Source organism: Cynocephalus volans, chromosome 8 (genome assembly GCF_027409185.1).
Source record: "Cynocephalus volans isolate mCynVol1 chromosome 8, mCynVol1.pri, whole genome shotgun sequence".
NCBI lineage: Eukaryota > Metazoa > Chordata > Mammalia > Dermoptera > Cynocephalidae > Cynocephalus > Cynocephalus volans.
In genome coordinates this window covers 110,913,470-110,925,975 of record NC_084467.1, presented here as the reverse complement: position 1 = coordinate 110,925,975, position 12,506 = coordinate 110,913,470, and the positions used below count along the sequence as shown (strand labels likewise).

At 44.3% G+C, this 12,506-nt stretch overlaps 1 protein-coding gene across 1 annotated transcript; it reads right to left on the bottom strand.

Moving 5' to 3' along the window:
- Positions 1-1,070: 1,070 nt before the first annotated feature.
- On the bottom strand, positions 1,071-2,130 carry LOC134384947 (cornifin). The gene is made up of 2 exons (XM_063106768.1): positions 2,093-2,130; positions 1,071-1,562 (listed from the first exon to the last, which is right to left on the bottom strand). The coding sequence occupies exon 2, from the start codon at positions 1,541-1,543 to the stop codon at positions 1,250-1,252; it is 294 nt and encodes a 97-aa protein (XP_062962838.1). The 5' UTR covers positions 1,544-1,562; positions 2,093-2,130; the 3' UTR covers positions 1,071-1,249.
- Positions 2,131-12,506: the final 10,376 nt, after the last annotated feature.

Below are 12,506 nucleotides of genomic sequence, written 5' to 3'. Positions count from 1 at the left end.
AAGATAGGGCTGCAGGGGAAAGGCCAGAGGCTGGGATTCTGAAGAGCTGGGCTCTGGGTGTAGTTAGGAAACATGATTTCTGGGTGCTCTTAGTTCATTACCTTCATTTTTTGGATATTAGTTCATTTACCTGGAAAATAAATGGGCTATACTTTGTGCTCTTCAAGTCTCCTTTCTCTCTAATATTTATGTCTTAATGACCTGCTCTCCCTCAACTTTATGCTGATTTTTTTCTTACCTGTATTTATCTCTCTTCCTTGTGAAACCTGCTTTAACTTTTTTTTCTTTTTCATTTTGATGCATTTGCTTTTATGTTTTCCTAGAGAAGTACTCTGTGTGTGTGTGTGTGTGTGTGTGTGTGTGTGTGAATGTCTGTGTGTAGGAGTCTATCCCTGTGTGTAGATGTGAGTAGACATGTGTCTGCATTTGTGGATATGTGTGTCAGTGTTTAAGTGTCTGGCTACATGTGTTGGGAGCTACAGAAAGGGCAGATGAGTGAAGAACAGATAACCAGATGGGACCATTTCTTTGGAATAATTTTTAAAAAGTAATCAACTGGACAGAAGAAGAGTGATTTTGGGGTAAGGACTCAGAGTCAGAGATGACTTGAAGCAGGCACCATATACACTCGGGTGTGACTTGCTTACGTGTAAGAAGAAAGCCTTGCTCTATCTGTGGCTGCCCAAAGTAACAGACTCAGGGTGGCTTTGAACACACTCCCATTGCCAGCCCAGGAGTGCCCCATGTGTACAACAGACACACACACACACACACACACACACACACACACACACACACACACACGTTCTCAGGGCCAGGATGAGGCAGCTTCTGGCTATAGACCTCACGGCCAGCCTTCACTGTGCTAGTTGCTGCTTTACACTGACAGAGCAATAAAGGTTGGATCAGTCAATGACATACACATCCAGAAGTGAAGTTAAAAGTAATTTAATAGGGGAAGAGCAGGGACAATTCACTTGATTCTTCCCCAAACTCCTTCTCAGATGAACCCTGAGCACCTGGAAGACTAGCTCAACCAGTGAGACTTTCAGCTTTATTCACAAGCTCAGGAACCCTCCAGAGTGAGTGTGAGGGACATCTTCAGAGATGGTGCTGAGAGGGAGAGATTAGGACTCAGGGTGACAGCACACTAACTGCATGATCTATAGGCAAATGGGACTCATAAGTGGAACAGGAGGGGGTTCAGCATCCGGTGGTCGGTTCCTCAAGGGCACAGCTGTGGACTACATTACTTCTGCTTTGTCTTCTGCTGGGCAGGTGCTGGAGTGACTTTTGAGGGGCAGGGCTCCGGGATCTTGGGGTGGCAGGGCTCAGGCACCTTGGTGTGGCAGGGCTCAGGCACCTTGGTGTGGCAGGGCTCAGGCACCTTGGTGTGGCAAGGCTCAGGCACTTTGGGGTGGCAGGGTTCCTTGGTTTTGGGGACACATGGTTCCTGGGGTGGAGGCTGGCAAGGCTGTTTCACTTGCTGCTGCTGAGGCTGAGGGGGTAGGGTGCAGGGCTGCTTCTGCTGCTGGGAACTCATGTCTCAACGGTGGCTGGTCCTACAGACAGAAAAGCTGACTCAGTGATTCAATTATACAGGAATAAGTCAAGTCCAATGACATATAGATTTCATTTCAGTCCCTTTTAGAAGAGAGAGCCTCTCCTTTCCCCTCGCTGTCCTACATTTAGGTAAAATATGCTTTGATAAGCTCTGGGCCCTTTCAAGTAGAGGAGCTTAAAAGCAGCCCATTTCCATGGGGTTCTTTCCTCAGCTCCTTTTCTTCCCCAGGCATGTTATATTCCTCATTGAAAAATGCCTTCAGAAATCTGGCTACTGAGAGGGATGTGAGGCCTACATATTAGGTCTTTTGGAAGGTGATATCACAGGAAAGACTGCAGACTATCTGCTGTCCACTGATGTGACAGACTTCATCATCTCTAAAGTCCCTTTAAACCCAAAGATATTTCAATAATCTCTAACTCTAATTAACATCCTGCACCAGCTCCCTTGCACATGTTTGCCTTTGTCTGATGTCCAATAATAAAAAAACAAAAAAGATCTCCAAATTGGTTGCAATCAGAGACTCACCTGGTACACAGAGAAGAATGCGCTGTCTGGCCGCGTGGGTCTGGTGGGGAGGCAATGGCCAGCTGGCTTTTATAGCACAAATGAGCCCTGCCTGGAGGAAAGGGGACCGCCCTGGCCCGCTCTGTGTGCATTCCTTGCCTGTAACACATGAATCACCCCGCTGCCCTCAATCACCCATTGGCTCAGCTTTTGGGTGATGAAATGACCCGCCTGATATTTTTGGCAGTGGCTGTCTGACAATGATGTCACCTGGGTCTGATTCTCATTGTCACCCTCCCCCTCAGACCCAGGTGTGGGGCTTATGTTGGGTAAGGGGTGAGCAACAGGCTTCCTGGAGGGTTTAATGAGTAAATCCTGGATGGAGAGCTGAGTCCTTTTGCAGCCTTGCCACCTCTCTTTTTCATTCAGATGGTTGTTCCTCATGTCCTTTGGGATAGAATACTTTCAGGCATAGAACAGGTGGGAAAGGGAAGGATGAGAGAGGAGCTGGGGTGGGCACTAGTTGTCTGCCTTAGTCAAGGTGGGAGCTAGAGATAATGGAACTGACTGATTATGGACGCCTCATCTGGGGAACCTGCCTTTTTTCTCACAACTCCACTGAACTACACACATTCAGAATAATGCACTTATCACCCTCATCCTGACCCCTCCCTGATTGGCTGCCAGCCTGGGCAAGCCTGCTTTGCCCTCACCAACCACACCTTTACCTCTTTCTCACTTCAGAGACTTTCAAGAGCTAATCCGTCTTCTGGGATAAACTTTTCCCTCCACTCCACTCGGCCATCTGGCTGTGGCCCTTTCCTCATTCCTAACCCAACTGTATGAGACTGCCCCCCACCTGAAGACCTGGAAGCCTTTACTAATGACCTTCACCCCAAGCCCATCCATGGAGTCCTCAGCGCTGACCCTCCCCACCTCCTGCCCACTTCCAACTCCAGCCACAACATCTAGAGATCCTGCTGGATGCAACGTTTTCCTCCTGTCTCTGGCTCTGTACCTCCTGGGAACTTCCTGGGGGTCAGATCTGTGCCTGTTCAAACCAACAGTGTTCCCATTTCCTCATTCATTCAGAAAATATGAATGGAGTACCTGACATATATCAGTCATGTCTGTCACTCTAGAGTCTGTCTGAGGATGAAGCCCACTTTCTCCCCTGTGAACTGGAAACATCCCAGAGTGAGAGACACAGCACATTCCTGAGCCACTGAGTTTGGTGGATCTCAGTATTTTTTGGTGTACCTGGATCTTAGTATTTAAAATGGCTCTGGGGATAAACAGTAGGTGTTTCTAGCTGTTCTAAAAATAGGAGGGGCAGACATTAGTATAGGTGGAAATAAGGGACTGATTTGGTTTATCATCAGCCAGTAGACCGGGGTCTTGAGTGAGGAAGGGAAAGGCCAAAAGGCTAACATGTCTGTTTTGAACCAGTTTTACTGCCACCCTGGAGGAGGTCTCAAGATGGCACAGTGACAGGGCCTAGGTACCACAACCAGTGAGGACATTGGGGATAGTAGTGGATAATCAGCCTCTGAGGACCTGACCATGCATGCCCTGAAGATGCTCTTTGCAAGGGACTTGTCTTTTCTGGATACATAAAAACAGGGGTTCCCTGAATCCTTACACCAGCAATTTCCTCTGATCAATGTAACATGAAACTGAGGTCATTCATTCAGAGTTGCACACAAAACACAATCTGTTACTAGGTGTGGCCTATGGAAAATCCAAATCACCCTTAAATCTCAGGTGTGCGAATAGTTCCTCCTCTTCATCTCACCCCTCCCCTCCCCAAACACATACCTAAATATTTGTGGAACACCTGCTGGCTGCACAGCTGGGTCACCTCCCATGAACCTGAGTCCAGGATCTGCCTCCCACTGTGTCCTAATAGCCACTGGTCCATATCCGTCTCCATCCTCACATGCTACCTTGTGTGTAGAAGCCGCTTGTGATCGGCAATTATAGACTCACTGACTGACTGACTGACTGACTGACTGACTGAGTGAATAAATAAATGAATGAGTGAATGGCATTATCTGCAAAGAGAAGCTCAGCGACTGCATTGAGAGCTGCTGAGAAGCTCCTCGTGAGAGAAACATTCCCTTGTGATGGGGTTTTTGGGACTAGCTGGGAAGAGGCATGGGGGTCAACAAAGGACAGGTGACTTTCCGCTGCCTTCCCCACTCACCCACGTCATTGTCACCCAATTTAACGACCTGCCTTGCTCTGGGCTGCTGCCAGTGCCACCACCACACTTGCGCTCCAAGCCCCTGTCTTAGCCTTACTCTAGCTCTGCTCCAGGAGGAACCTGCTACTGTGTCTGCTGGGATTCTCAGCCCTGGAGCAACCTGCTGCCTCTTGCCTGTCCTCTGGTGCCACCCAGTTTGTCCCAGGCCCTGGATGGGCTGAAGCAGCTCTGAAGCTGGGGTACTCTCATGCCCTCCCTGGGCTTGAGTCCTGGATGCAGAGGAGTTTCTCTCACCGAGAGTCTGCCCCGGCTGGGCTCTCCTACCTGCCTCACCCTGTGCTTCCTTCACCCCACCCGAGGCTGCTCTGGCTCCAGACGTGGGAACTTTCCCTTCACCCCTGACATTGTTCTTCCTGTTTATTTATATGAAGCTCAGTGGCTTGTGTTAAGGCTCTTTTTCCCCTTAGAAGAAGCTGTTTCTTTACCATCAGGGTTGGGCTAGCTGGTGAATCAAGTCCTACAAACTCTCACATAAAGAGATAGGGAAACCGGGTGGCTTCTGATAGTAAGTACATCTTCCAGGACTCCTCAGCCTTGCAAGGGAGCCCCTACTTAGGACACAGGAAGCTGCTGCTCTTCTCATGTCAAAAACTGGCTTCCTTTGCTCCCAGCTTCTGGATGCTCCATTGACTCTGAGCACTGCCTCTGGTTTGTCACTCATTGACAGAGCAGGGAAGATCGATGGCCCTAAGCCCCGTGTGGATGACTTCCTCCTTCCCATATCCCCAGGGCCCAGACCTTGCAAAGAAGTTCATGCAGAATTCAAATTCCTGTCCTTTTCCCATAGGGGCACATATTTAAAGCACGATAACATGTAGAAACCTGTAGTATTAAGTGAGTTTTTACCTTCCCCCTTCTCCTGATTGCCTTGAGAAGCTAGGGTGACCAGAGTGTCAGCTGCTCAACTCAGGCCATGATGATTAAAGAAAAGTCTCCGTAACACATAGGGTGCCCCATCTGAGAAAGAGCAGGAAAAAGAGGAAGAAACATCAGACCCCGAAGCTTGCAAACATGGTGCTGAATGGAGAGAGGACATGAAATCATAGAGCAGAGCCTCCACCCAGTCCCTCATCCCACAGACAGGAAGAGACAGGTGGGTTGGGGAGGGGCTCATTCCAGGCTTCACAGCTTAACAGCCGAATCACCAGAACCTGGGTGCCTGATTCCCTCTATGCTCCACTATCTGCCTAAGAGCAGAGTGTGCCCCTCACCCTCTCTTTTCCCAGTCCCTGAAGGAATGAATAGAAACCTAAACTTGGCTTCTCTTGCTTGAGGGGGATAGAAAAGAAAGGATACAGGCTTAGTGCCTGGCCCACTTGTTTCAAAGCCTTTTTAGCTGGATAACCTTGAGCAGGTTTCATACCTTTCTGCACTCGAGTTCCTCATCTTTAAAAGGAAAACTTTATATTCTACTTCACAAGATTGCTGTGAAGATTAAATGAAATGATGCTTCAAACGCATTCAGGATAAGTGGGCTAAACATGTCCTGCATAATAATTCTTGCTAATTTGTCTCCTTCTTTCCTCTCCTTCCACTTGAATCAGATGAAACTTCATCCTGTTGACTGTGGTTTCTGGTTTTTCTCCTCACTGTGTGTGTGTGTGTGTGTGTGTGTGTGTGTGTATGTGTGTGTGTGTGTGTGTGTGAGAGAGAGAGAGAGAGAGAGAGAGAGAGGGCCCAAGGGCAGCGAGTCATTCTTCAGGGTAACGACATGCTTGGCTTTTGTTATTGCTTTATCTCCCCTCATTTGTTCCATCTAACATTCACATTTACATGTTTGCCAAATTATACCTTGAGTTATTATTTTTTTTATTGAAACATAATTGATTGTACATATCTGTGGGATACAGCATTGAATATCTGTGTGCAATATGTGATGTTCAAATCAGGATAATTGCTGTATTTACCAGTACACAATGTTTTCATTTTTTGTGGCCCTTTACCAGTGTCTCGCTAACCCTCTCCTCCTCCCGCTTTCCCTCCTCTGGTGGCCTCAGTTCTGTTCTCTCCTTCAGAAAATTCAAGGAATTCTTGTTTGTAATTGCTGTGTCGTTCTTTCTTTCTTTTTAAAATTTATTTATTGTTTTAGATCGCACTTATCAGTGAAGACATGGTATTTCTCTTTATGTACCTGGCTTATTTAACTTAACATACTTTTCTCTAAGCTCATCCATGTTGCTGCGAATGGCAGTATTTCATTCTTTTTTATGACAGAGTAGTATTCCATTGTGTACATACACCACGTTTTCCCTATATCTCGAGTTGCTGAACAGTGGTGATGATCGCACAGTCCATGCTTTATGGGTTGGGGCACAGGAGGTGGCTAAAGTTATTGATGATTGTGCAGCTACTTTGGCATGCTCTAGGTAAGGAAACTGAGGCAGAAAAATGTTAAGTAACTCTCCCAAGAGGTCATCAAGGTCTGATGTTCCTTAACAACTGTGCTATATTGCTTCCTAACACTAGTGGGACTTTCCATAAGCTAGAGGGCTACTTGTAGAAGAGACACCGACTGGGTCCCGATGTTCTCATATGTCTGATCACTTGCCTATCGTCCACTCAAGATTTCTCTGGGTGTGGATGATCAAAAGACACAGGCATACACGTTTTTAAATTGAGGGTATTTGAATCTGGGATGGCTTAGACTGATGTGTTCTCCCTCTGATCACGCATTGTTCCTTGGATTGTTGAGGAGGGCAGAGGAACAAGCACAAGGCTAAAATTTTTCTACAGAGAATCCAAAACCCTATTGGAGGCGACTGCACTTTGTAAAGTTGTGGTCCTGTCTCTTGTTTGTTCAGCTATGCTTGCTTCGTCCCTGATCCACCTCTGAAAGCAAGCTTCTCCAGAGTGTAGAGTGGCCTCTACAGGTCGCAGGTTTGGAAACATAAAGTCCTGGATTCGAATACTGGCTCTGCTCCCTACTAGCTGTGTGTGATATTGGAAAAGTTTCTTAATAATTATAGCTACCATTTGATTAGCTCCTACGAAGTGTTTGATTTTGTTCTAGTCAATGGACACTAATCTTCTCAATAGCAGTGGCAGGAGCAGATCATCAGACTTATTCTATAAATGTGGAAGCTGAAGCACAAAGAATAAATCATTTGCCTAAATTTATGTAGCAAACAGGTGGCAGGGCCAAAAGGAAAATGCACCACCGTGACTCTGAGGCTGTTATGAATCCCAATCTTTCTCTCCTGTAATATTTTCTTTCAGAGCTGTTGTTAAATGAGATTACATATGCAAAACAACTACTATAGCAACTAGAACATAGTAGATGGATAATAGGTATCAAGTGCATTTCTTCTCCTTAGGGTCTGAACTCTATTATTAGAAACTCATCTCCAGTGACTCAGAAAATTCCATCATTTTCTTCATTTTGTAACAGTCAATCAGTCATTCATTTAACACATGCTTTCTGAATGACAGTCAAATGTCAAGCACGATGTTCCAGCTTCACGAAGTTGGCAGGGAAATTGGCAGCATTCCATGAGCTTCTGGGACCCAATCCCCATCAGTGAGAAGTGGTTCCCCAACTGACCTAAGCATAAGAATCGCTTGAGATGCTTGCTAACAATTTAGCTACATTTTCACCCTCATGAAACAGAAAAGCTGGGGAATGGGCCTGGAGATCTGTATTTCTAAAATGTGCAACAGGTAGTTTTTAATGATCAAACCAGTTGGGAAACACTAGAGTCTAAACACAAAGGCTTTTCTACCTTGATTGCAATGGACATCATCTGGTATCTTAAAAAAATATATCCATATCTAGGCTCTATTTCAGAATTTTATTTAATCAGTTGATTTTTTTAGGTCCCCAGATAAAACCAGGGTTGAAAATCAATGTCTAACAGAATAGCTCAATGTCTAGTACCTGAATCCAACCAGATAATCCCAGTCCTATGAACTCCTCCAGGTGGAAGGAGGTGCAGGTGGGTGATAAGATTCCTCGGCATATATTGATGTTGATACAACTAGATGCTGATGAATGTGGGTGTTTGGCCTGAGGACATTGGGAGCCTTGGGAAGTAATTAAGTCTCATCCAAGGAAGGCTAGGTACTTCTACATGACATGGAACCTCACCTTCCCTCCAGGGAGTCATCAAAGGACAGGCTCAGGCTGGCTTGGCAAGGCTGGTTCTGGAGCCAGTAGCCTGGAGCCAGGAGATGATTCTGTGTCACCTTCCTGGACACCATCATGTACATGGTATGAAGACTTTTTGGTCGGTTAAAGGCTCAGACTCCCTACCTCCAAGGAGCTTCTGGTAGGCTCAAATTATAACTGTGTAGTCCCAAAATACTAAGTATGGCTTTCTGCTGTTGAAGAGTAAAAACTTTTCCTCTACCCTCTTAGGTTCAATGACGGGGCCTGCAAATTTCACTGACAAAAGACACATTAATAGGAGAAAAGGGTCACAATTTTTATTGTTGTGAATACTTCAATATGCACAGGAGCCTCACAGAAAAGAAGTGAAAACTCAAAGAAGTGGTTAGACTCAGGAGCTTATATACCCTTCTTAACAATGAAAGAGGGTATGGGCTTCAAAGATGATAAATTGTGGGAAAGTGACTAGGAAATATGCGAGGGAACTAATGGCAGTTAAAGAAAGGTTATTTTACTAAGGTTTGTTTATGCAGACTCATCAGTGCCAGCTCTCCATCGCCAATGATAAGGAGAGAATCTCCTCACTGTGTTCAAAAGAGGGAGGAAGTTTAGCCACCTCATACAGGAAAATTATGCCCTGCTTTTAGACAGATAAGGGGAAGGCAGAGGACTCTTTGCATCTGTCGATTCCTAACTGCCTTCAGCTTAAAATAATCTTTATGCCAAAGTGGAACATTTTGGGGTGGCATATCATGATCTTCACTGCCCTTCCCTTTCCCCTACCCATTTATATAATTCAAGACATATCTTTATTTTTCAGAATCACCCAAAGCTCATCGTTGTCACTTCTTTTTAGATTTTTTGGTTATCATAGTCTGAAATTATTCATAGAATCTGACCATTCATTTAGTTTTTTTCATTCTCTCATTTTCTGGGCTTTGCTTATGCCCCAAGCACATGTACTTTGCTTATTAGGAAATCACCAGGTCCACCCTCATAAGGGAGGAGAGGATGGAGTAGGAAACAGGACCCATGAAATGAAAAAGCCCCAAAGAATTCATGCATCCACCTAATATTAGGTCAGAAAGAAGGCATCCAACCCAATCTCTCATTTTACGGATAAAGCACTGAGGTTAAAAAATGCTTAGGGTCACATACAGTAGCAGAGTCAGAACTAGAATCTATGTGTCCACTTTCCCAGTCCAGAGCTATTCTCAGGCTTGGAAACAGGTAAAAATACATATTAGCATAGATTCCTGAGCCAGAGTACAAAGACTCCCATGTGGCCACCTTCTTGACAGAGGAGTATCCTTAGCTACTGCTTTGGCTGTTACCCTCCCCCGTTGTAAATGCATACTTTTTTTTTTTTTTTGTCTTTTTCGTGACCGGCACTCAGCCAGTGAGTGCACCTGTCATTCCTATATAGGATCCGAACCCGCAGCGGGAGCATCGCCGCGCTCCCAGCTGCTGCACTCTCCCGAGTGCGCCACGGGCTCGGCCCCCCCCGTTGTAAATGATAATAAGATCAATCATTTAGTGAGTATCCAGCCACTTTCTAGATATTATCAATTCTTAAAAAAATGCTGCAAATAATTACTATTAAACCATTACAGCTTTTCACATACGAGAAAGCTAAGGCTTAGGATCTAAGAGACTAATCACACAGCTAGGAAATGGAGAGGCTGGGATTGAGCTCTGTTCACTATGACTACAGAGCCCCTGCACCTTTTGCAAAAGGAAAACTAGTGTCATCACAACTCCAGTACAGATGTCCGGGCCTGAACACTTCGCCTCTGAGGGGCTCCTGGCCAGAAGAGGAGGTAGCAGGGAATTTAAGCCACTTGAGTTTGTGACGGATGGATCTGGGGAGGTATTGTTCTGTTTCTGGGGTGGAGAGAATTTTCTGGGCAAGTGGAATGGTGAGAAGGAGGGACAGTGGGAGAAGAGTGTGGTGAGCTCTCCCTCCCCTACTGCAGTATTTAGAGGCTTTGCAAATACTCTTTCCTTTCCTCAGAAGAACAGAAATGTTTTAGTTTCATTGACAAGTTGTGAATGGGATTTGAAGATACAACGGGGTAGGAAATTGGAGAAGTATACACAGGAATAGTGAGAAAAAAATGTCTTAAATCAATCAGGATGGAAATACTGCTTAACTACTTTTTAAATTTATATAACCTTTAAAAAAATAGAAATAGATATTACGTAGAAAAATGCATACAGTTCAATGAATTTTCAAAAAACGACTACATCTGTCTAACTAGCTCCCAGATAGAGACACCACTTTACCGGTTCTCTGTAGAGCTCACTTTCCAGTCATTCTGACTTTATATAAATGGAATCATACAATATGTGCTTTTAACGTCTGCTTTCTTTCTCTATTAGATTCATCCATGTTATGTAGTATAGTTGTCTGATCTCATTGTTTTGTGATATCTCATTAAGTGAATATACTCCAATTAATTCATCTATTCTACTGTTAATGGCTATTTGGGATATTTTTAATTGGGATTATTATAAGCACTGCTACTATAAACATCTTTGTACATGTGTATTAGCAATCATATGTACACATTTCTATTCTGTATACGCTGAAGAGTGAAATTGCTGGGATGGGGTTTTATATGCTCAATTTTAGAAAATCCTGTCCAATGGTTGCCCAATTTACACTACCACCAGCAGATTATGAGAATTTCTATTTATGCATATCTTCACCAACACCTGATATTTTCTGTCTTTTTTTATTGGTTATGAATATTCATGAGATACAAAGCTGATTGTCACCCCTCGTGCCTATGATGTGGGGGCCAGATTCATACTGGCTGTATACCCACTACCACAAATTGCATTTATACCCGGTGTCCCCCAACCAATTATCCCCAACCCCCCTCCTCCTCCCCACTTCCTCCCCACTCCATTTTGTAGCCCATAGAATGTTCTCTCCCTCTGCAAGTCCAATGCACTACTGTGGTCTTTCTTTCCTTCCTTCTTTCTCTCTTAGCTCCCACATATGAGTGAGTACATATGGCATATATCCCTCTGTGCTTTGCTTATTTTACTCAGCATGAGTTTCTCCAGACTCATCCATGTTGTTGCAAATGGGAGTATTTCATTCTTTATTATGGCAGAGTAGCATTCCATGGTGTATATATACCACAGTTTCCTTATCCAATCATCCATCGATGGACATTTAGGTTGGTTCCATGTCTTGGCTATTGTAAACAGAGCTGCGATGAACATGGTAGTGCAGGTGTCCCTTCGACATCATGATTTCCATTCCTCTGGGTATATATCCAGAAGTGGGATTGCTGGATTGTATGGAAGATGTATCTATAGTTGTTTGAGAAACCTCCATACTGTTTTCCACAGTGGTTGTACTTATTTACAGTCCCACCAACAGTGTAAGAGTGTTCCCTTCTCCCCATACCCTCACCAGCATTTGTTATTCACTGTCTTTTTGATTACAGCCAGTCTAACTGGAGTGAGGTGGTATCTCAATGTAGTTTTAATTTGCATTTCCCTGATGACTAGTGGTGTTGAGCCTTTTTTCATGTATCTGTTGGCCATTTGTATGTGTTCCTTTGAAAAATATCTATTCAGCTCCTTTGCCCATTTTTAAATTGGGTTATTTATTTATTTATTTATTTACTATATAATTGTTTGAGTTCCTTGTATATTATGGATATTAATCCCTTGTTGGATGCATAGTTAGCAAAAATTTTTTCCCACTCTGTAGGTTGTCATTTCACTCTGTTGATTGTTTTCTTTGCTGTGCTGAAGCTTTTTAGTTTGATACAGTCCCATTTGTTTATTTTTTCTTTTGCTGCTTGTGCTTTCAGGCTCCTGTTCATAAAGTCTGTGCCCAGACCTAGTTGCTGAAGTGTTTCACCTATATTTTCCCTTAGTAATTTTACAGTTTGGGGTCTTATACTTAAGTCTTTAATCCATTTCGAGTTGATTTTAGTGTATGGTGAGAGATGCATATCTAGTTTCATTCTTCTGCATATGGACATCCAGTTTTCCCAGCACCAATTGTTGAAGAGGCAATCTTTTCCCCAATGTAGATT